This window comes from Nicotiana tomentosiformis, chromosome 2, assembly GCF_000390325.3.
Source record: "Nicotiana tomentosiformis chromosome 2, ASM39032v3, whole genome shotgun sequence".
Taxonomy (NCBI): domain Eukaryota; kingdom Viridiplantae; phylum Streptophyta; class Magnoliopsida; order Solanales; family Solanaceae; genus Nicotiana; species Nicotiana tomentosiformis.
This window is the reverse complement of record NC_090813.1, coordinates 81,857,887-81,883,259: the sequence shown is the minus strand read 5'-3', so window position 1 is coordinate 81,883,259 and position 25,373 is coordinate 81,857,887. Positions and strand designations below refer to the sequence as shown.

At 37.1% G+C, this 25,373-nt stretch overlaps 2 protein-coding genes and 1 long non-coding RNA gene across 3 annotated transcripts; 1 reads left to right on the top strand and 2 right to left on the bottom strand.

The window, feature by feature from the left end:
- Positions 1 to 1,973: 1,973 nt before the first annotated feature.
- On the bottom strand, positions 1,974 to 2,863 carry LOC138905146 (uncharacterized mitochondrial protein AtMg00810-like). The gene is made up of 2 exons (XM_070193653.1): positions 2,370 to 2,863; positions 1,974 to 2,172 (listed from the first exon to the last, which is right to left on the bottom strand). Exons 1-2 carry the CDS (start codon positions 2,861 to 2,863, stop codon positions 1,974 to 1,976), a joined length of 693 nt encoding a protein of 230 aa, XP_070049754.1.
- Positions 2,864 to 9,724: 6,861 nt separating this feature from the next.
- On the top strand, positions 9,725 to 10,965 carry LOC108947703 (uncharacterized). The gene is made up of 2 exons (XR_011414022.1): positions 9,725 to 10,275; positions 10,373 to 10,965. It is a non-coding gene; the product is annotated as an uncharacterized lncRNA (long non-coding RNA).
- A 13,415-nt stretch (positions 10,966 to 24,380) lies between these two features.
- Positions 24,381 to 25,150, bottom strand: LOC138905145 (uncharacterized). The gene is made up of 2 exons (XM_070193652.1): positions 25,099 to 25,150; positions 24,381 to 24,727 (listed from the first exon to the last, which is right to left on the bottom strand). Exons 1-2 carry the CDS (start codon positions 25,148 to 25,150, stop codon positions 24,381 to 24,383), a joined length of 399 nt encoding a protein of 132 aa, XP_070049753.1.
- Between the last annotated feature and the right edge of the window lie 223 nt (positions 25,151 to 25,373).

The window sequence follows — 25,373 nt, the reverse complement described above, 5'->3', positions numbered from 1 at the left end:
GGTATTTATAAGTTAAACTTTTTCAACTATACTTTTTGTTGGATGGAATTAATCCGTGACTAAAAAACAATGGAAAGGTAAAAAGAGGAAAGGAACTTGGAGAGATTGAAACCAAACCAATCCTAACAAGTAGTTAAACTTAGACATCTGCAAACTACTTCTGCGTCCTCTTTCTTTAAGAGGGACAAAGTATCTTTAGACATTTTTAGTGCAGGTTATAACGAAGGTAGAATATTATTTATTTATTTCCAAGTAAGAGTTGATTAGCTTATTAAGTGGGAGACCGACCAATTAGGATGTGATAATTGGTAGTACTCTATATCATGAATATTCCATCGGTCCAAAACAGAACCACGTTGAAAAGTTTGATTGTGGGTTGTTGGGGTAGTATTTGATATTTGGATATGCTTAAATCAAGCAACACTGACATAATATTGTAATTAACGCTGGGTTACCTTTCCACGTATATATATATAGAGGATATAAAATATTGCACATTTCCCCCGCACTATTTCAGATAATTGGTTGGATTAATTTTGGAGCAAATATACCTTAGCCATCATCACCTCTCCGACCAAAAAAGGACATTAACATCAAGAAGAAGTAAGAATATACTGGGGAAATACATGATCAATTGTGTGTTTCAATCCGGGGGCGGATTTACCTTACGAGGTAGGGGTACCACGGCACCCGCTCGCTTCGTTAAAATTCTTATTATGTACATAATATCTCTGTAAAGAAACGTATAAATGGATAGAATGACACTCAAAAGTCACAAAGTGGAAGCGGGCGCCATTGGTTCGGCCTTCCATTTGAAGGCTTTCCTTGGCCTCATGAATGCAAGTTCGATTCCCTCTTGGAGTAGCTCCTTTGATTTTTCCTTTTTTTCTACTTATTAAAATTTTCTTTATTTTCAGTTAAGCCCTAGGGCCTCACCTCTTTTCTTTCTTTTTCTATTCTTTCCCTCCTTTTATTACTTGCTAAGTCTCTCTTCTTTATTTTTTTAAATTTCAGTCCTCTTTTTGTTTCTATCATTATACTTTATTTTATGAACAATTATTTTCTATAGGTAATTTGAATTGATTTTAATTAGCATATAATTTCCTTACTTTTAATGAAACGATATTAATTTATATATTGAAATATAATTTGAGCAATATCTTCTATTGGGTTTTGAAAAAAAATTAAATGGCTTGATTGATAGTCGTTTTGAATCGAATATCATAGATTGAATGTTGAAGGTTTTTCTTTGAAAATAATTGTCATATAACTCAACAATTAAGATGAAAAAATAAAAAAAGAATAATACAAGTAAATTAATCTAGTCAAACAAAGAATATATAGTGCAGCTAAGGTACTCTTTAAGCAAATATTTATATTGGAGGCGCTCTTTCATGAAATGTTATTTTTCTTTTGCATATTTATTTAGAATGTGTTTAAATTATGTATTACAAATTTGAACCAAAATCGAACTTATTTGCTTTGTGAATGAAAGGCCTATTCAAATTAACCAAAAATTAACCGAACCGACCCATTATTCCTAATCTGTCTTTGTAGCTACTGATATGTATACTGTGTGCATAACATGGTGGCACCCACAACCTTCGAATTCTGGATCCGTCTCTGTGTTCCACTTATTGAACATGGGTTATATGATCCGTCAATAAATTTGAAGAATCAAAATAGAATTGCAAACTCAATATTAGAAAGAATAACCGGAAGTAGAATTGAAAATTTTGTGGAAGAAAATAATTGAATGGTTTATTTAATTCACTGATGGCCTTATATAGGCTTACAAATTAGCTTGAACTTGTTATCCACTAAACAAACTCTCCTAAACTTTAGGAAAAGATATCTGCAACTCTAAAACTAGGAAAATTATCTGCAACTAACAACAAAATAACAATTTAAAGCTAAAAACTAGCTATACTACAGATTTGGTCAACACTAAATAGAACTAATGTTGTACAACTTTAACACCTCCTCTCGGCATCAGCTGTCATTATCTTAACCATGCCTAGTTGATAGGAGAAACTTTTAACCTTGTTGACACTTAAACCTTTTGTGAACATGTCTGCTATTTGATGTTCGATTTTAACATGCTCCAAAACAATTTCTCCTTTCAATACTTTTTTCTTGACAAAGTGATAATGTATTTCCACATGTTTAGTCCTGCATGGAAAACTGAATTTTCAGCCAAGCGAATTGCTGACTGATTGTCACAATATAAGAGAATTGTGTAGCCTACTGGTTGTTGTACATCTTTCATCAACTGCATAAGCCATGTACTTTCTTGAGCTGCAACTGGTACTGCCCGATATTCTGTTTCTGTTGTTGACTAAGATATGGTTGGTTGCCTTTTGCTGCACCAAGAAATTGCTCCAGCTCCAAGCTTAAACACAAATCCAGTAGTTGAGCGACGGGTATCATGGCCTGCTGCATAGTCTGCGTCACAGTACCCAACAACCTTGCAATCGTCACCTTTCTCATACAAAAGACCATAATCAATTGAACTTTTTACATATCTTAGCATTCGCCGAACAACCTCCGTATGATGCTTCTTTGGATTGTGCATGTAATGACTCATTACACCAATTAAAAAAGAAAGATTAGGTCGAGTTAGAGTTAAATAAATCAGACTCCCTACCAATTGTCGATACATCGTCACATCTTCTAAATCCTTCCCTTCATGCGCACACATCTTGGCATTTGATTCAATTGGTATTGCAATTGGCTTGCACCCCAGCATTCCGAATTTCTTTAACAAATCTCTGGAATACTTTTGTTGATGAAGAAAAATTCCTCCTTGAGTACGATCAATCTCCAGGCCAAGAAAATGTTTGAGTTGTCCAAGTTCTTTCATGTGAAACCGAAAAGATAAATTCTCCTTTGTTTGGAAAATTTCATCTTCATTATCACCAGTTATGATCAAGTCGTCGAAATATACTTAGCACTATAGCTAGCTTTCCTCCATTGACTTTGACAAACAAACTTGAATCTGCAGATGTAATAAAATAACCACTTTGAGTTAAAAATTCAGCAATTTTATCATACCATGCCCTTGGTGATTTCTTTAATCCATAGAGCGCCTTCTTTATCTTACAAACATATTCAGGATGCTCTTGGTTCTAGAATCCCATTGGTTAAACCATGTAAATTTTCCGATCCAGTTCTCCATGTAGAAACACGTTTTTTACATCCATCTGCCACAAATTCCAATCTTTGCTAGCTGCAAGTGCAAGTAAGACTCATATAGTTGTAAACTTTGCCACTGGACTGAAAGTTTCATCGTAGTCCAAACCATATTCTTGAGTAAATCCTCGAGCTATAAAACGAGCTTTATGCCTCTCGATCGACCCATTTGTGCGACGCTTTATTTTATAAATCCATCTGCAAGATATAAGCTTCACATCTTTTGTCTTTGGCAAAAGCTCCCAAGTTTGATTTTGTTCTAATGCTGCAATTTCCCCTTCCATAGCATTAGTCCACCTTGGATCTTCAAATGTCTCAGGTTCTATCGCATCTGCTTCTTCTATTGTGGCAGCATTGACATACTTTAGGTTTGGCTTTCTGGTCCTTATTGACCTTCTGGGTATGGGTGGTGCAGTTGCGCTACTAAGCTCTCCTTCTTCACCTGGTTGTTGGTATACACCATATTGCCAAGGACTTTGAGTCACGCCTTCTTCAACATTACCTTCAAAAATTGCACCTTCAGCTTCATCTACACTAAACTGAATCTGGGACGAGTCCAACACATCCTTGAAAACATCTGAGTCGGGCAACACTTCCTTATCTGAAAACCACCATGAAAAAGTTTTATCAAATACTACATTTCGAGAAGTGTAACACTTTCCTGTTGTTAGATCACAACATCGTCACCCTTTTCTTTGACTGTCATAGCCCACAAAAATACACCTAACAGCTTTCTTGTCCATTTTGCTACGTAGATGATCTGCTATTAAAACATAGCACACACATCCAAACACTCGCAAATAACTGATATTAGCTTTCATATTCCACAACTTGTCAAAAGGTGAAAGGAAATTTAACTTTTGTTGAGGAAGTATTTGATCACAAAAGTTGCAGTCTTCATTACTTCTGCCCAAAACTGTCCTGGAATATTTTTCGCGTGAAGCATACTCCGGCAGATTTATGGTAAGTGTCTGTTCTTCTTTTTCGCTATGCCATTTTGTTGCGGCGTGTTTGTACATGTGAACTTATGACATATTCGACACTCTCGAAGGAAACCAGCAAACTCGTTTGAGGTATATTCCCCACCGTTGTCAGTTCACAAGCAAAGAATTTTCTTACCAACTTCTGCTTCAACATCCTTTTTAAACTCTTTGAACTTTAAAAACGATAAAGATTTTTCTTTAAGAAATTAATCCACACATACCTGGAAAATCATCAATGAAGATCACCATATATTTCGTCCCACCAATGGACACTTGCTTGACAGGTCCGAATACTTCATAATGAATTAATGCTAGTGGTTCCTCAGCTTTAAATTTGGACTCTTCAATGGGCAACTGATGCACTTTACCGTATTGGCAGCCCGCACAAACGGTGTCTGTTCTTACTTCAAGTTGAGGAAGACCCATGATCATTGATTTTTTTCATCATCACACTTAGCTTGGAATAACTCACGTGACCCAATCGCATGTACCACAAATCTGCAGTTTCGTTCTTTCTAGTCTTTTCTACATATGCTGCCTCTGCAAACATTACATAAACTGACTCTAATTTACGCCCCTTCATAATTGGATTTTCTAAATTCTTGAGATCACGACATACCATCACATCCTGAGGACCGAACAGAACATAGTTTCCAGATGATGTTAATTGTGATACTGAAAGCAAGTTTTTCTTCATACCTGGAACATGATAAACATGATCAAGTAAGATCTGGATGGAACTTCGTTGAGGAGAAACTATTGTCTTACCAATGTGAGCAATCGATAACCTTGAATTGTTGGTCGTCACCACAACACGACTTCCATTGTATGTTGTCAAGTTCTGCAACTTTTTCTTATCACCCGTCATATGATTTGCACAACCTGAATCAACGATCTAGTCGTTCTCATGATCAATTAATTCATATATTGTTGCTGTGAGTGCTAAATCTTCCTCTTCTATAGCAAACCATGCTTCAACATCCCAATCATCTTCGCTTTTCTTATTTGAATTTGACATAGCAGCATTACTCTCCACAAACTTCTTCTTGGACCAACAGTCTTTTGCCATATGACCCTTCTTTCCACAATTATGACACTTTCCTTCAAATCTTTTATTGTTCCCGTGATTTTTCAAAGCTCCCCTTGACCATGAATTTCCATCTCCATGAAAATTGTTCTTTTTAGAACTACCAGCAGTATGTTGCTTGAAGTTCTTGGTTTTATTGGTGTACAAAAATTCTTCTTCACTCTTCACCGAAGCTCCTACCATTTGCTTCGCCATGGCTTCTTGACCAGCGAACAAATTTTTAAACTCCACAAGTGATGGTTGATTTGGGCATCCTTGTATTGCAGCAACAAAATCTGCATATTCAGGCCTCAACCTATGGATAATTATTCTTTTTATCCTGGTTTTCCCAATTGGAGCCGTTGAATCTAAATCTGAAATTTTACGGCATATCGACTTTACTTTATGGAAGTACTGGGCAATTGTCATATCACATTGAGCTGTTGATAAAAGCTCATTCTCTAAAAGCTGCAGCCTTGCATCATTCTTCTTTGAGAAAAGTGCAGCAAGTGTGTTCCATGCTTCTTTTGGCGTTTTAGCATCGCGGACATGCTCCAACACATCTTCTTCGATTGTTGTTTTGAGAGCAAACATTGCTTTACGTGCTTTGATCCTCCACTTTCGCAAGGTTCTATTCCCATCGTCCGCCACTGATTGTGTAACTTCACTTCCGTTGACCACTTCCCAAAGGTCTTGGCCCTGCATATAAGACATCATACATGTTGCCCATGTATTGTAATTCTGATTATTGAGCTTTTTGATTCCGCCAACTACTTGAAGATCAGTCATTGTGCTGGCTCTGATACCAAATGAAGAATCAAAATAGAATAATTGCAAGCTAAATATTAGAAAGAATAACTGGAAGTAGAATTGAAAATTTTGTGGAAGAAAATAGTTGAATGGTTTATTCAATTCACCGATGGCCTTATATAGGCTTACAAATTAGCTTGAACCTGTTATCCCACTAAACAGACTCTCCTAAACTTTAGGAAAAGATATTTGCAACTCTAAAAACTAGCAAAAATATCTGCAACTAACAACAAAATAACAACTTAAAGCTAAAAACTAGCTATACTACAGACTTGGTCAACACTAAATAGAACTGATGTTGTACAACTTTAACATTTTCCATCCTTTTCTTTTACCAAATTTTACTCCAAGTTTTAAAGGAAAATAGTGAATTAAACTATTGTTAGACCAAGTACTACTTATGTTAAGCTATGGGTGTTCAGTGCCAAAGCAACTAAAGCAAAGGTTTTAGGCCCCCAAAATTTTAGGGGCCCCAAGTTTCACTAAAAATAGATTTTATGCTTAAAATTTTCAAATATATTTAATATTTTTAAGGTGAAAATCACAATACTTTTATAAAAATAAAAGAAGAACTATATAGCCTTGTGATTGATTAGTTATATTGTCAATCAAAAAAATACTAGAAGAAATTTATTATAAAAAAATAACACTATTATCTTTTGCATATCAAAAACTATAAAAATAGACTTAAAATAAAATTATATATGAAAGTTTAAAGAAAAAAGTTACGGCCTCTCCACAAAATTTTGCTTTATGCCATCTACTTTGTTAAGCAGCCACCGTGGATGTTCGAATCGTTGACGCACCTATGCCAAATTCACTGGAAAAATTATCCCTTAGACTAAACGAATTCAGACTTTTCCACTCTTTCCGCGTCAATCAAAATGCCAAAATGTCCAAAGCATCTTCTCGCCAATTCTCCCCCCCCCCCCCCCCCCCCCAAAAAAAAAAAAAAAAAGCAAATGCTACGTATACGTAGGTTGCTCCCCCTAAGTTTGAAGTGCGACAAGAGCCAAATTTATCAATTTCTCTTTCGGCCAAGGAGTAGAATTCCCTTTTATACCAAAAGTTATGGGCCAAAATTATAAGGGGTTAAGCTGAAAGCGAAAGAGAAACTTCTTTGAATCTGCTAACAATTATTGATTTACAATAATATGTAGGCTTTATAATAAGTCCAATAAGATAATCGAGAAAATAATGCCATAGTTAGTTATATTTTAATGATACTATAAAAATCCTTTACATTCTCATTCAAGTATATAACTTAAGTAATATTTTAAAACCCTCAAGTCCTGGACTAATACAGATTTCTATGACTGTGAGTAGTATTTGTTCCAGAAAATTCTGAAGTAGCCCAAAAACCATAATCTATCATCATTTTCTTTTCTCAGGCCCACAGAGAATTTTTCTCTTTCGTACAAAAAATGGCCTATGGGCCAAATTTTGGGTCAATCAGATACGTAAAATGACCCTCCAAACAAGAAAGAAAAAGGGAAATTGTTTCTCAAAAAGAGAAAAAGAGAATTGTTTCTATCTTTCAATTTCCCCTCAAAAGATCCTAGTCTTAGGGTGTGTTTGGTATGGCGGTTTTCCCATTTTTCAGTGTTTGGTTGCACAAAATAGTTTGGAAAATGTTTTCCTAAATATCACATTTCAGGAAAATGACTTCCCTAAAAAAAGTTAGGAAAATATTTTCCAAAAACTCCACCTAACCTCACATCTAACCCCAAACCCCTCCCCCACCTCTCCCACCCCCTCTCTTCAAAAAGTTTTTTTTCTTTTCAGATTTCAGTTTTTTTTTTCTTTTTCGTTATACCAAACACACCCTTATTTGCAAATTCCTTCTTTGCTAACATTCAAAGATTTAACTTATATATATATTGATAAAGAATTTCTACTCTATCAATGTATTTTAACTAATTGTAGAAGATAATTTATTGGACGGTACTTATATTTATGATTTAGGTGACCTACAACAACATGTAACCTTCTTAGTAATTCTAATATGGCAATTCTAAAAAATGCAAAAAAGGTTCAATAAACCTCGAACAAGCATATCAGTTGTTTTAAGGCCACAGTCTATAACTTAGCTTTCTTCAATGTCTTACAAAACCAAGATACAAACCAATAGAAAGTCATCTCTTTTGGTTTGAACCCTTCAAAAGCAATAAAAAGATCAGAAAGAAATACCATTGTATATTCCACGAGTATACTTAGCGAGAAAGAACAAATTATTGCGAGTACTATTGAACAAAGTATACTTTCACATGACTTCAAGAATTGCATGACATTATATAACAAATATTTGTCTATCAAGAATGTAACCAGTTAGATCATCTTATTCTTTCCTTTCTTGAAAGAACATTCTTTGACATTACTTTGTGCTCCAGCTAACCAACCTTAACATATATAATCACGTACCTTAAAGTTGGTCCTGTTCTTCAACCTCAAGAACAACATTAATCTCAACCCTGTAGCAAGTGAAAATGGATAACACGCACGAGTTACCTGTTTATTCAGATCAAGACCGCCCTGTACTGAGGCACCACTCGGCTCGATACTATGCTCACCATATTAAAGAAAGTCTAACTACTAGACTCTCCAAGTTAGTTTGTACAATTTTCTTAACCCTTCTTGCTATTGTTGGTATCATTGGATTCATTTTATGGCTAGGTTTGCGACCTCATCGCCCAAGAATTTTCCTCCATGATTTCTCAATTCCAGCTATAAGTCAGGGAATTGGACCTGAAAGTGCACAAATAAACTTCAATGTAACAGCAAGAAATTCAAATCAAGTTATTGGGATTTTTTACGATGCAATGCAGGTGACAGCGACTTATCAAGAACAAAGTATTGGGAATTCGCAATTATTGACTCCATTTTATCAACTGCCCAAAAACACAACTGTTCTTGCTGGTACATTTTCAGGCCCTATGATTACGGTGACCGGAACACAATGGCAGCAAATGCTCGACGATCGGTCTCGAGGAACGGTGGTTTTTCGGATAGAATTAACGGCGAAAATTCGATTTAGGTTATGGTCGTGGAATAGTAAACATCATAGGATGCATGCTAATTGTCCTGTGGGAGTAGGCCAGGATGGTATGGTCTTGGCTGGTTACATAGATAAGAGATGTCCAGAATATTTCAACTAGACATTTCAATTCATGTTTTCCTCATTGAATTTTCATTTTTGGTTTGTATTTGATTGTAAAAAAGAATACATTAATTCTTTCACTGCCACAATTACTGTAAAGGACAAGGGGTCTCTGATAATTTTACCTATATTTATGTAATCGCTTAACAGAGGACATTATTAGATTGTGTAACATTTTTCACTGTGTATATTGCATCACCTAATACAAAAGTTGGACAGAATCCTGATGAATAACAAAGATAATATGATATCATTTTTTTTTGGGTAATAATAATATGACATCATTACTAACATAAAGAAAAATCATGGAAATATGAGAGAGGCTAATGAATATTTTTAGCTTTAAATAAGGAAAAAGGTAATTGAAATATAGAAATCAAAAGATATATTTTTTATGAGAAGAAAGTAAAAAATTGAAATAGCAAAAGAAGGCTTCCAGTACTTCAGATTTAAATTTAATTTATTCTGCTTCTTCGTTAAGTTTCAACAGATGATAGACTTCAAATTAGACGGTGTCTTATAATTTTCCAGATTCTGTTCCTAAGTACATTTACTTTCCAGCGTCATTTTGGTGTAGGATATGAATATCCATCCAATAAATGTGCTTCTTTATAAAAGTTCCTAGGAATAGCTGAGTAGATCACAACCAAGCTAACACTACTAAAGTTTAACTAAAGGCAGACTTTTCTTTTGGTTATCGTTTCTACAAAGTTTCGATCAAACTATACAGCACGAATTATAAATATTGGCTTCTGGGCACTTCAAATATTTAAAAGATAGACCTTTTGCTTCATCATTTTCCTGAACTTGTTCTATTTACTAAACTTGTAATCTGTCCACGTTAATGAATTCCAAATATTCGACCAAAAATGAATCATCGAAGGATATCCAAACCTTATGATTTTGATCTCTACTGTTGGTTCTTCCAAGTTGCAACTGTCTTAAGTTTGATCTCATTAGTCATGTGGCTTTGTTTGATTCCAAGAAATCCAATTTTTACTCTTGTTGATTTCTCCTTCCTTGACTTGAACGTTAAGAATTCTTCTCTCCTTGGCGACAACAATTCTGTAATTTTAAACCTTGAAATTTTCAATCCCAACAAAGGTATGAGCATTTACTATAATGATATCAACTTCACTTTGAATTACAATGGTTTGGTTGTAGGCAGAAGTTCTACACAAGGGATTTACCAAGGCCACAAAAACATTGCAAGAAAGGAAGTGCAAATGTATAATGTTGATGAGCTATTTTGGCAAGGAATTGGCAATGGAAGTATAGATTTCGTAGTTCGTTTCGAAACAAAAGTTAAGTTTAAGATATTCAAATGGAGGACGAAGCTACGACAGATAAATTATGTAGCATATATGAGTAATATGACGATGAGTTCTAATGGAATTATATCTGGTGAAAGCTTGTTAAATTGTACCCCCAAAACTTTGCACTTTTGATATAAACTGAAACTTAGGACCCGTTTGGTCATAGATTTTGCCAAAATAAATTTGGGTTTTATTTGGTAAACACATGTTTGGCCATAGATTTTGCCTACATTTTGGCCAAATCTCAAGTCCCAAATCCCAATTGAGCTGGTTTTGGGCCAAAATATCACTATTATATTTTTTAAAAATTGTCCCAAACTTTTGTATTTTATAAAAGAGCCCACCATTTATTATTTTGTAACGATGTTGCTTCGTCTTCTCGGTCATCTGATAGTGTATCATGTAGTTCATTATAAAAATGATAATTTTGTATCAAATTTATTTATGTTCAAGACTATGGTTTGCGATAATATAATAAATGTTATTGATAATGGTACCGTTGGGTATTTGTGATAATTTTTAGAACTTATGGGTATAAGTTATGTTTCATATTTTTCCAAACCAAACTTCACCCAAAATAGATGTCCAAACACATTTTCATCTTCAAACCAAACTTCACCCAAATCAGATTTTTCAGAATAAATTTGGGAATCTATGCCCAAACGCTAGCTTAAGGTGTGTTCTGTCACGATATGTCGAAACTACTTCTTACTAGGTCAAGTGGTAAAATTAGCTTACCAAAATTCTCTTAAGGTCATTCTATTTAAATAAAAAAAAGAATAAAGAAAAGAAAGAGAAAATGATTTAGAAAAGCAAAAGCACAAAAGAAATGAAATTTATGGAACCCACTTAAATAAAGAGAAATAAAAAGGAAATGATAACAAGTTGCAATGGGTGGTTGAAACATAATTGCAAAACCAATTTGTGTAGTTAGTCTTGGACAGTGCATAAGACTTGCAATTTGCAAGCTGTAAAATGCAAGTTGCATAACCATGCAATATGATTGGTTCAATGTTTGGCCGGTTCTCCTATAAATGGGAGCTTCGTTCGTTCAATTTAAGTACACCAAAACAAAGGGAAGCAATAGAAGTTAGAGATATTAATCCAAAGATTATAGTCTGTGAGATAAATAGTGAGTGTTAGTAATATTGTAGTGAGGTATTTTAAATAAAAAGTGTTATTTCTTTCAAAATTGTAGTAGTCTCTTGACACTACTAAGTTGTAATATTATAGTGGTAATATTGATCCGCTCGAGTATCGTATTTACCTCGTTAAAAGAGTTAGTGTCGTTGTTATTCTCTTGTGTTATTATTATTTGCCGTTGATATTATTTCTGGGAGTGATTATTATTTTTTCTCAACAACGTGGTACCAGAGCCATGGCAAATAATGGTATGTTATTTTTTCAGTACCCCGTCTCACGAAAGATAATTATGAGAAATGGTGTCTACGTATGAAAGCCATTCTTGGTTCCCAGGATGTGTGGAAAATCGTAGATAGATGGTATGCAAAACCCGATAATGAGGAAGTTCTGCCTCAAAATGAAAAAGATGTCTTGGCAAAGACAAGGAAGAAGGATCAACAAGCCCTCACGTTTATCCACCAACGTTTGGATGATGCCATGTTTGAGAAGGTGTCAGATGCTACTACCTCAAAGGAAGCTTGGGAGATTTTACAAAATTCTCTTCAAGGAGTTGACAAGGTGAGGAAGGTAAAGCTTCAAACTCTAATGGCTGATTTTCAAGTTTTAAAAATGAAAGAATCCGAATGCATTTCGGATTATTGTTCAAAAGTAAAGGCTGTTGTAAATCAACTATGAAGACACAGGGAGGACATAGAAGATGTCCGTGTGTGCAGAGAGAAAGAATCTAATAATTCTTAATATGGCTAGATGTATGTTGAAAACTAAAAGTATGCCTAAGGAATTTCGGGCCGAAGCTGTTTCTTGTGCAATTTATTTGAACAACAGGTCTCCAACAAGGAATGTTAGAGATCAAACCCCTCAAGAAGCAAGGAGTGGAAGAAAGCCAAGTGTCAAGCACTTGAGAATCTTTGGGAGCATAGCATATGCTCATGTGCCACAGCAAGGGAGAGCGAAGCTTGACGATCGAAGTGTCAAGCATGTGTTTGTTGGCTATGAAACGAGTTCAAAAGGATACAAGTTATACAACCCAAGCAGCGGCAAGGTGGTGGTGAGTCATGATGTTGAATTTGATGAAGAATTGGCATGGAATTGGGAAGCTCATGAAGAAACTTCATATGATTTTCTTCCATACTTTGGTGATGAAGAAGAACCAGCGACCATAGAACATGTGCAAGATACAACTCCACCTCCTTCTCCAACCAATGTCGCATCTCCTTCTTCTCAATAAAGTTCAAATGAACAATTGTAACGGACGAGGAGTATTCAAGAGCTCTATGATGGCACGGAAGAAGTTATTAATTTTGATTTTTTATATTGTCTCTTTGTTGATAATGAACCAATGAACTTTGATGAAGCTGTTACATATAAAAGGTGGAGACAAGCCATGGAGGAGGAGATCGAGTCAATAGAGAAGAACAACACTTAGGAGTTAACAACTCCTCCCAAGGGTCATCACGCAATTGGAATAAAATGGGTATACAAGACAAAGAAGAATGTTGATGGAGATGTGGAGAGATACAAGGCACGACTTGTGGATAAAGGCTACAAGCAAAGGCAAGGCATTGACTATGAAGAAGTCTATGCACCTGTTGCCTGCATGTAGACGATTCGTTTGCTGATCTCTTTGGTGGCGCAAATGAAGTGGGAGATCCATCAACTAGATGTCAAGTCATCCATATTGAATGTCTATCTTGAAAAGAAGTCTATGTTTAAAACCATTGGCCTATGTGGTAAAATATTATGAAGATAAAGTGTTGCAATTGAATAAAGATTTATATGGATTAAAGCAAGCCCAACGAGCATGGAATAGTTGCATCGACAAGTATTTTCAAGACAATGGGTTTACTCGTTGTGTCCATGAATATGCTCTTTACCTTAAAGTTCATACTAATGGAGATATCTTGCTTGTTTGTATTTATGTTGATGATCTTATTTTCACGGGTAATAACCCAAGTTTATTTGAAGCTTTTAAAAAAATATGTCCCGTGAGTTCGAGATGAGAGACGTAGAGCTCATGTCATACTATTTGGGCCAAGAAATGAAGCAGATGGAGGATGGAATTTTAATCTCTCAAGAAAGCTATACAAAAGAGATATTGAAGAAGTTCAACATGCTCGATTGCAACCTTGTGAACACACCCATGGAGAGTGGGATAAAATTGTCCAAATTTAATGAAGGAGAAAAAGTGGATCCCACATTCTTTAAAAGTCTTGTAGGAAGTTTGAGGTACTTGACTTCTACCAGGCCAGATATACTCTTTGTAGTTGGAGTAGTAAGTCGATTCATGGAAGCTCCTACCTCCACTCATTTAAAAGTCACTAGAAGAATTCTTCGTTACCTAAAAGGTATGATCGACTATAGGTTATTTTATTCTTCTTCTAATGATTTCAACCTTATGGGATATTATGATAGTGATTATGCGGGAGATATTGATGATAGAAAAAATACAACTGTTTTTGTATTTTTCTTGGGTAATTTTGTTATTTCCTGGAGTTCAAAGAACAGTCCATTGTTACTCTCTCGACTTGTGAAGCCGAATATGTAGCAGCAACATCATGTACCTGTGATGTTATTTGGCTGAGAAGATTATTAAAGGAGCTCAATTTTCCACTAATTGAAGCTACATAGATTTGTATTGACAACAAAGCTGCACAGTCACTTGCCAAGAATCCGGTATATCATGATCGAAGCAAGCATATAGATACAAGATATCACTTCATCAAAGAATGCATTGCCAAGAAGGAAATCGAGCTCAAACATGTAAAGTCTCATGATCAAGTTGCAAATATCTTTGCAAATATCTTTGCAAATATCAAGTTGCAAATATTAAGATTTCTAGAGATTGAGATCAAAACTTAGAATGAAGAAGAAAAATAAAAATTAAGGAGGAAATTTGTGGGACTTATTTAAATAAAAAAGAAATAAAGAAAAGAAAGAGAAAATGATTTAGAAAAGCAAAAGCAAAAGCAAAAGCAAAAGGAATGAAATTTGTGGAACTCACTTAAATAAAAATAAATAAAAGAAAATGGTAACAAGTTGCAATGGGCGGCTGGAACATAATTGCAAAACCAATTTGTGTAGTTAGTTTTGGACGGTACAACAAGTTTTAAATTATAACAAGACTTGCAATTTGCAAGCTGTAAATTGCAAGTTGCAGAATCATGCAATATGATTGGTTCAATGTTTGGCAGGTTCTCCTATAAATAGGAGCTTCGTTCGTTAAGTACACCAAAACAAAGAGAAGCAATAGAAGTTAGAGAGAAAAATCAACATATTGTAGTCTGTGAGATAAATAGTAAGTGTCAATAATACTGTAGTGAGGTATTTTAAATATAAATTGTTATTTCTTTCAAAATTATAATAGTCTCTTGACACTAAGTTGTAATATTATAGTGATAATATTGGTATGCTCGGGTATTGTATTTACCTCATTAAAAGAGTTGCTATCGTTGTTACTCTCTTGTGTTATTATTATTTGTCGTATATATTATTTCTGGGCGGGATTATTTATAGCAGCAGAATAAGTAAAATCTACTCTCTTTCCTATTTATGTAACAAAATATAGTTATTTCAACATAAACTATAAACATGTGATCCTATTAATAAATTTTAAGGAATTAATATAATAATTCACACAAAAAATAAATGTTCTAACCCTCGTATCATATCGATTACTCTAACTTTGTTTTTTGATAAAGAGAGTTTTGTTTCTTTATTTACAAGCATTGATTTGGAGAGGGAAGTACGCTTGTATGGTATTTGTAAATGAATAACGAAATTGCAGAGAACTTCTTTCATTGCAGGACTTATGATATGCTATGACTCCTAGTGATCTGTTAGGACTTACACATCCATCAAAAAAATTCTAGTGATCTGTCAAGATTTATGAACAATTTATTATAAAGTTACAACATAATTTGTACTAAAATTCCGGTGATCCTAAAGGATTTGTGGCAAGTCAAGTTTTACTTTGTAATTTTTTTAGGCACCACGAGTATATTGATAAAATTTACTCTTTCCACGTGGCGTGCACGAAAAGTCTCGCCTGGTGAGAGAGGCTTAGAAATCAAGATGGATGACAGTACTCACTATTGGGTTCGGCAAGCCCTCTTGCTCCAGAGATAGTGGTCATCGAAAGGTTAAGCATTCAAAAGGTGGACGTGCATACTGTGAGACCCAGTCAACTGCGCCCGTACATCGTGGACATCAGACGTTACGCTGAAACAGTTGCGACTATTGAGGATCTCGCTCTCTACTACCTAACCCCCTGGCGCGCTGGCCCAAAACTCGGAGCGGCAACACTCCCTATACTACTATAATTGTCGTCCTAACACTTCGAGAGAGGGGAAATCATCTTGTATTAGAATCGTTTTTGAATAGCTTTGTAACTTGATCTTTCCTGCTATCGAAGATTGTTTGAAGATTAAAAATCAAGAAGAATCTCCTTTGCTTATCATTCTGTTTAATCTATTATGTTCTTTCTTATTTATTATTCTTTTCTAGTTTCGCTCCACGTGCGCTGCACGTCTATGCCAAGTCATGTAGTATATAAGTTTATAAAATAATGTCATATTATTATAATTAAAACTTTATAATATGCATGAAATAATAAAGTATACGTTTATGTAATGATAAGTGTGGATCGTCGTATGGTGAGTTTTCGTCCTCTTCACTAATACTATTGCTGATTTATCTAGTTTCTCAACTACGTTGCATCAATATCTTCAAGTTATTTCTCTTAAATAATTAATTCCTTCGTGTTTTCGCTTTTCTTATCAATCTTGACAAGAACAGTGAATTATTAATATTTACTGTCTTGTAGCATTGGCAAGACGGATGCCATTGCTCATCTTTAACCTATAATATGAATCCTATACATAAAAATTAAATTCAAGCATAATGCTAAATACTACTCTTTCCTTCATAATACACTTGATACATTTTAACTGAGCATAGAGTTTAAAAAGAAAGAATTTTTATTGAAACTTGTGATTTAACAAGCCGTAAATATTTGTGCGGCTATAAACTATTTAATTAAGGATAAAATAAAAATTTAAAATAATATTATTTCTATCTATAAAATGTGCATCATATAAATTGGGACAAAATGAGTAATAGATTGCGTTTCTCTCTCAAGACATACCAAATTCACAAAAGGTCATCAATTTTGGAATAATATATAAATATAAACATGATTTAATCTCATGATCCCAAAACAATAAATCAAGTTTCAAGTATAGATATGACTCCTCCAAAAAAAATATTTATCATCCCTTAATTTGAAATAAGCATGATCTTTTTAACATAATTACGATAACTTTTTTATTGTTTTTATTTGGCTGTGTAACGACCTGATAAGTTATTTTGCTTTGTAGATCCCCTTTCGCCTAATTAAGACTCCCCGTATGTGTTTTACTGTTTTATAACCTGTGGGGATAGTTGGTTTAGGTTTGGAAGGGTTCGGGTTGAAATTAGAACACTTAGTTCCTTAATAGTAGCATATATTGGTTAAGTTTGACTTGAGTCAACGTTTTGAGTAAATGTCCTTGGAGCCGGGATTTGACGGTCCCAATAGGTTCATATGATGATTTTGGACTTGGGTGTGTGTTCGGATCGGGTTTCAGATAACACGGGAGCGTTCGACGCTTAATATTGGAAGTTGGTGCATTGAAGGTTTTCCAAGTTCTTTAATTTTTATTTGGAGTAGACTTTGGTGTTATTGAGGTCCATTTGGGATTCCGATTCTGGAAATAGTTTTGTATGGTGATTTATAAATTGCACGTAAAATTTGGCGTCATTCCGAGTTGATTTGATAGGAATCAGACGCGCGTAAGCGTTTTTAGAAGTTTTTTAGTTGCATGTCGAATTCATGTGTTTCGGGATCCAATTCGTAATTCTAGATGTTATTATTATTTTTCGATCACGCGAGCGGGTCCATATTATGTTGGTGAATGTGTGAGTGTATTTGGATGGGTCCCGTGGCCTTGGATGTAAAACGGATTGGAATCGGACTCGAATTTGGATATAGGGGAACTGCTGGTGGCTTCAGGTCTGGTGCGTTCGCACCTGCGTGGATTTGGATGCAGAAGCGGACCATCTATCACGCCCCGAACCTGGGGGGCGAGACCGGCACCTGGTGCCTCACCTAACCTAGCGTACCAACTTGCGACTAAGGAACTCTGAACATATAATGTCATAATTTGGCCATGGGGTCACATTGCAAGACAATTTGCGAAGCAAAATATAAAACTGAACGGAAACTGGCGCTGACTAAACATCAATATAAAGCTGGACCGCCAAGGCCGTCATAACTACTACAGCTGAGAAACTAACAAAATATACATACCGGGCCTACAAGCCCAATATACTGCACTAACTGACAAGATATGTCTACAAGCCTCTACTGAGGGACCCGACCTACCCATAACATATATACATAAAGAAGATGTACACGAAGCCCTAGACCCGAAAATTCTGAAGGATGTGGAGCTTACCGATCAGGCTGAACTCGGGAAACACCTACTGAGGAGGTCTATCTGTCTGTCTATCTGAACCTGCACGCATGAAATGCAACGTCCCCAGAAAAGGGACATCAATACTAAATAATGTACTGAGTATGTAAGGCAATAACATAACTAAAAGCTGAAAGTGAACTGATAATATAATAGCTGAAAATAATTAGAAGTCAAAGATGATCTAGCGATATACTTACCCGTTGATACTGACTCAACTCCTTCAATATAGTAAGTAAAATAAATGTTTGGCCCTACAAGGCTCGGTACATGTAACTACTCGACCGTAGTAGGCTCGCTCATACGCGCTCGTCCATACTAGGCTTTGTATCTCGGCCATCCTGAGCTTTCTCATAGGCGCTCAGCCACAGTAGGCTCGGTATATAACTTACTATCTAATCAGAGGTTGCCCAAGGCTCGGTATATAACTTACTAACTAATCAGAGGTTGCCCAATATGGGTCTGCCCATTGATTATAGCTCGATGGTGGTGAAAATATTGTAATACTATATATATATATATATATATATATATATATATATATATATATAGACCCTCTTCTCTCTTGACTAGAAGAAGACAATACTCAATTGAATATAAAATCCCAATATGGGAGAATACTGTAACTTATTAGACTAGGATAATGTATATAAATTCGGGAGTATGAACTTCTCTTTATGTCTCGTTATCAAACACATGTAGTTACGAGATCATGCCAAAATGAAGGAAGGGCATAGCCTTAACATACCTTATCACAATCTTTCCAATCACCAATTTGAACTCGCCTCTTCGCACATTAATCTACGACAACGATAATAATACTATCATTAAGTTACAAAAGGTACAACTATCGCACAACGAACGACAAGCTTATTTTGTATTAAAACGGGCAACATCTCCCCTGTAATCCTTACTTCTTCCAAATTAAAGATAGCACCAACAACACAAGAACGCAACAAAAACAACCTATATACATTATTTTTCAACCTTATATACACCACAAAATACTACAAAAATAGCCTAACACACCCCAATCTCTTCATACACAAAATGACCACCGTAGTAGTGTCAAATAGCCAGAAAATATTATGACGAACGATCAGCCCACCACCCTGAATTTATGTGGTGTTTCTCTACACCCTTCCTCCTCCAAAACTCTACAAAATAGTAGTAAAATACGCAGCCCAACAGCAACACAAAATAGTCCACAAACCAGTCCACTACAAGTAAATAACTCGAACTCACGACTTCCGATCACTGTCCCGTGAGTTCTTACAAATATAGAATGACTTACTATGCATTTACAGCATAAAAATGGATGAAAGAGAGCAGACTTGGTTCTTCAAACTCTAGGTTCTTACCTCCAATTATAACTTGAAAGGGAGAGAAACTCAATTAGGGATTGTGGGCAATATTTGGAAGGATTTTGCAGATATTATGTCTGGTTATTGTGACTTATTATCAGTATAATATATGAAGGAGATAGGCCTTTAAAATGGCCTTTTTGGACGACCCGAACTGGCCCAGTTTTGGATTCTCATTTAAATAAGTAGGTGACAGTCTGCGCAATCTCGCAAAAATGCTCATATCTCTCTACTCCGATATAGTATTGACAAACGATTTAATGAGTTAGAAAATAGACTCATATATCTTCAATTTTATGGGTGGAACACCCTGTAACTCTAAGTATATTAGGAGAAAATCGCAGTTACATTTGACCCAAAGTTTCAGTAAAACTTATGAACGTAACTTGTGATGACTTTCATCGACTTTTTTTCCACCACTCGCTTGACTTCAAAACATAACACACGACTATTATACGACTAAAATAACTCATAACATAACCTTCTTATCATGTTAAACACCCTGGTCTCACCCCAAAAGTATATGTTATAACATCCCCATCTTGTCGACTTTGGACGAAACATTATTTTCTTTAATTCCTTTAGCTTCTGAACCTTCCAACCCTCTTTGTACTTGTTGGTCATGATCTTCAATATTTGTAACCGCCGAGGTAACATGATTAACTTACTTTATATATTTTCAAAGATGATCTCATTTTTTGTCCTACATTAGTTTGCTCACGATGCACTTTTACGTACGAAAATATAGGGTGTAACATCATTCCCCCCCTTGGGAACATTCATCCTCGAATGTTTACTCTTAGAGACTTTTGAAAATTTTTGCCAGAGTCTCCTCCGTACACTAGACTAAAACCAACATGCACGCAGCCAGAAAACATACTATGCATGACCCACATGGCCAATGTCTATAAATAGCAACACTTTGCCTCACACAGCCGTAAATCATAAATACTAAAAGTCAAGAAATAAGAGCTTACCTGATGACCTACTAGCCTGAATAGAGTTATGTTGTAGCATCCCATCTCGAGCCATATCTTCAGTTTGAAATAGGTGGGGGTATTTAGACTTCATTTCTTCCTCCGTTTCCCACGTCATCTCTTCCCCATTCTTACTTCTCCATAAAACCTTCACGGAAGCTACCTCCTTATTTCTTAGCTTGCGGATTTGTCGGTCAAGGATGGAAACTGAAATTTCCTCGTATGACAAGTCCTCCGTAATCTGTACATCATTTGTGGGCACCACTCTAGTAGGATTGCCAATGCACTTCCATAGCATAGATACATGAAAAAATGGATGGTCTGACTCCAATTCTGAGGGCAATTCTAACTCATAAGCTATTTGGCCCACTCTCTGAATGATTCTATAAGGCCCAATATACCTTGGGCTAAGCTTGCCTTTCTTGCCAAACCTCATCACTCCCTTCATATGTGATACCTTTAAGAATACCTAGTCATTAACCCCAAACTCTAAGTCTCGTCGTCGCACGTCAGAATATGACTTCTGACAACTCTGAGCTATCAACAATCGCTCCCGGATAAGATTTACTTTCTCTACGGCCTGCTGAACCAGGTCTGGCCTATGTAACCAAGATTCTCCAACATCAAACCACCCTATAGGAGATGTGCACTTACGCCCATACAAAGCCTCATACGGAGCCATCTGGATACTGGAGTGATAACTGTTATTATATGCAAACTCGATAAGAGGTAGATGTTCATCCCAACTTCTTTTAAACTCCAACACACATGCTTGTAACATATCCTCGAGCGTCTGAATTTTGCACTCGGCTTGTCTATCAGTCTGTGGATGAAAAATTGTGCTGAGATTCACTTGAGTCCCTAGACCTCTCTGAAATGACCTCCAAAAATATGCTATAAACTAGGCCCCACGGTCAGATATAATAGATACTGGTACTCCGTGTAGCCGCACTATCTCCTTAATATATAACTTTGCATAATCTTCTACTGTATATGTAGATCTGACAGGTAGGAAATGAGATAATTTCGTGAGCCTATTAACTATCAACCATATAGAATCGAACTTACGATGAGAACGAGGTAAACCCATGACAAAGTACATGTTTAGCTCCTCTCATTTCCACGTCGGGATCTCTATAGTCTGCATTAGCCCTCCGGGCTTCTGATGCTCTCGTCGACCCAGGATGAATGGAGTACCACGAATAATGTGCCTCTGACATAATCCTGTCTCGTAGCCCTGCTACATCTGGAACACACAGACGACCCCTGTATCTGAGAACCCCTTCTCCCTTAAGCTCTAACAACGACTTCTTCTACTGCGAAACTCGCTCTCTCAACTTGACTAACTCTGGGTCCTCGTACTGCCTTTCCTTTACTTCAGCTATTAGAGATGATTTTGCAGTGTTTTGGAGTACAACTCCACCATTGTCAAAATCTACTAACCAAAACCCCAAACAAGCCAGTTGATGAATATCTCTAGTTAATTGTCTTTTCGCGGCCTCTACATGTGCTAAGCTACCCATAGATCGGCGACTTAAGGCATCTGCTACAATATTAGCTTTCCCTGGATGGTAGAGAATGTTAACATCGTAATCTTTCAATAACTCAAGCCATCGCCTCTGTTGCAAATTCAACTGTTTTTGCTTGATATATTGCAGGCTTTTATGATCAGTAAATACATCAACATGAACACCATATAAATAATGCCACCATATCTTAAGTGCATGTCGCAGCTAACTCGAGGTAGTGAGTTGGATAATTCTTCTCATGCTTACTTAACTACCTTGAAACATACACAATTACCTTCCCATATTGCATCAGGACACATCCTAACCCGACACCTGAGACATCACAATACACGGCATAACCCTCTGGACCCTCTAGAAGTGTTAGAAATGACGTTGAGGTCAACCTATTCTTAAGCTCTTGGAAACTCCGCTCGCAAGCCTCCGTCCACTGAAACTTAGTTGCTTTCTGCGTCAACTTCGTCAATGGTGCCGAAAGGGAAGAAAAACCCTCTACGAACCTTCGGTAGTATCCTGCTAAGCCTAGAAAGCTACGAACCTCTATCAGAGTGGTAGGTCCAGGCCAAGATTTCATGGCCTCAATCTTCTGAGTGTCTACCTTTATACCTTCATCGGATACAATATGCCTCAAGAATGCTACAGACTTCAACCAGAACTCACATTTAGAAAACTTAGCATACAACTTACGATCACGGAGGGTTTGGAGTAACGCTCGCAGGTGGTCCGCATGCTCATCCTCTGAACTTGAATAAACCATAATATCATCAATGAATACTATCACGAACAAATCTAAAAATGGACGGAATAGGCTATTCACCAAGTCCATAAAATACAGCGGGTGCATTCGTCAACCCGAAGGACATGACAAGGAACTCGAAGTGGCCATATCGGGTCCTGAAGGCCGTCTTCGGAATATATTTCTCCCGAACTCTGACCTGGTGGTATCCCGACCTCAAATCTATCTTTGAAAAGAATCTAGCACCCTATAACTGATCAAACAAGTTATCGATCCTTCGAAGTGGATACATATTCTTAATATTTACCTTGTTCAGCTACCTATAATCGATACACATCCTCAGCGAGCCGTCTTTCTTCCGCACAAATAGTACCGGTGCACCCCAAGGTGAGGTACTGGACCTGATGAAACCTTTCTCCATCAAATCTTTTAACTGCTCCTTCAACTCTTTCAATTCGGTAGGTTCCATTCTATACGGAGGGATGTATATTTGTTTAGTTCCTAGAAGCAAATCGATGCTAAAATCAATCTCTCGCTCTGGAGGAATACCTGGAATCTCATCTGGAAACACATCTGCATAATCTTTGACTACAGGAATAGACTGAAGTGTAGGTATCTCAGCATCTGCATCTCTAACACGCACAATATGATAAATGCACTGTTTTGCGATCATTTTTCTCGCATTCAGATAGGAAATAAACCTACCTCTAAGTGTCGCTGTATTACCTACCCATTCAAGGACTAGCTCACCCAGAAAATGAAATCTGGCTACCTTTGCTCGACAATCAACTGTGGCATAGCAAGATGCCAACCAGTCCATGCCCATGATAGCATCAAAATCCATCATCTCTAGCTCAAATAGGTCGGCTAAGGTCTGACAACTACAAACTGTCACCGTACAACCTCGGCAAACCCGTCTAGCAATAATCGGTTCTTCGACCGGTGTAGATACCGCAAAAGTATCACTTAGTACTTCAGGCACTATACCAAACTTCCCCACGACAAATGGGGTAGTATACGATAAAGTAGATATTGGGTCTATCAAGGCATAAGCATCGTGAGAGCAAATGGGCAATACACCTGTCACAACGTATGGTTAAGACTCCTGGTCCTGTCGACCCACTAAAGCATAGATACGGTTTTGATTACCACCTGAACTAGAACCTCTACCTCTGCCTCGACCTCTACCAGCCAAAGACTGAGACTCATGCCCTGAAGGATGCACGAACATAGATGATCCTGTTGCTGAACTCGCTGCATTGGCCCAAGTGTCCTCTACCACAGATGTCACACCGCGGAGGAAATGACCATGTCTGCCTTAAACCTCATTGTCGCTGCAAACCCGATGCCCGTGAGCTCTCACCTAGTCCTGACTAAGTATATCGGTCATACCTGTAACCCTGTAATTGAGGTGGCGGAGGCCTAGGTGGCCATCCGAAGTACTGGGGCCTATAACTACCCTGAGATTGCTCCTGAGACCTGGGAAATCTCATCCTCTTATGCTGCCCTTGCTCAGTCCTCTCTGTTCCCTGCTGCCAACACCTACCCCTTTGTATATTCTGAGCGAATGCCTGAATCTGGGAGATATCCATACTATCCTACAATGCAGCCGTGGCACATGCCTCGGTCAACTCTGGGGCTAACCCTGATATAAACCCGTGGATCCTGTCCCGCATAGTAATAGCTATGGATGGTGCATACTTGGCCAATGAGTCAAAACGGAGACTATACTCCCGAACACTCATATTGCCCCGCTTGAGGGCTGGAAACTGATCGAACCGAGCCTGTCGGATTTCCCACGGTAAGTACTGGTCAAGGAAGGCATCTGAAATGTTTTCCCAAATAGCTGGAGATGCATCACGTTCCCTGGACCTCTCCCATCCCTCGTACCAAAGGATGGCTATATCTCGGAGTCGAAAAGATGCTAGCTCAATTGCCTCTGTCTCTGTGGCATGCATAACCCGAAAGATCCTGTGAAGCTAATCTATGAAATATTTCAGGTCCTCCCTCTGATCTGTCCCTGTGAAATCTGGGGGACTCAAAGCAATAACTCTCGGACCCTTGAACTCCCAGACCCCTCAGAAGATCCTGCACTAGCTGATGCCCTAGCTTGTTGCTGGGTAGCTACCAACTGGGTCAAAAGATGCACCGCACTCCTCAAGTCCTGATTTGATGGAAGTGGAGTGGGAACTGGATGTGTGGTATCCCTAGGAATCTCCTTAGGTGGTGGAGGAGCCGGTAATGGCTAAGTAGGGGTCTTTCCCTCGGCCTCAGAATGGGCCCCATCTACTGGGGGTACCCTGCTAGTCCCCTCACCTGCTGTTGTATCTCCCCTCTGACTAGCCGTAGTCTTCCTATTCACCGTCATCTGTGTACACAAACACCAACACGTAATTTTAACTCAAATTTCATATAACTCAGTTCTACAACACGATTTAGATTTGAAAAAAGGGTAACCAACTCCTAAATGCCCATAGTTCCCTGCTTATATAATGTTGTGCACAACACATCTATAAACAAGACCCTACTAGACACGACTTGTAGACTCCCTAGGACAGAACAACTCTGATATCAAGTTTGTCACGCCCCGA

Bases quoted from the DNA above. Each gene is read 5' to 3' on its own strand.
- LOC138905145 (XM_070193652.1), bottom strand. From the start codon at position 25,150: ATGACGGTGAATAGGAAGACTACGGCTAGTCAGAGGGGAGATACAACA. The intron at 24,728-25,098 runs GTGAGGGGACTA...TGCATGCCACAG, and splicing joins GAGGGGAGATACAACAGCAG to AGACAGAGGCAATTGAGCTA.
- LOC138905146 (XM_070193653.1), bottom strand. From the start codon at position 2,863: ATGAAAGAACTTGGACAACTCAAACATTTTCTTGGCCTGGAGATTGAT. The intron at 2,173-2,369 runs GTGCAGCAAAAG...TTTTCCATGCAG, and splicing joins GGAGCTGGAGCAATTTCTTG to GACTAAACATGTGGAAATAC.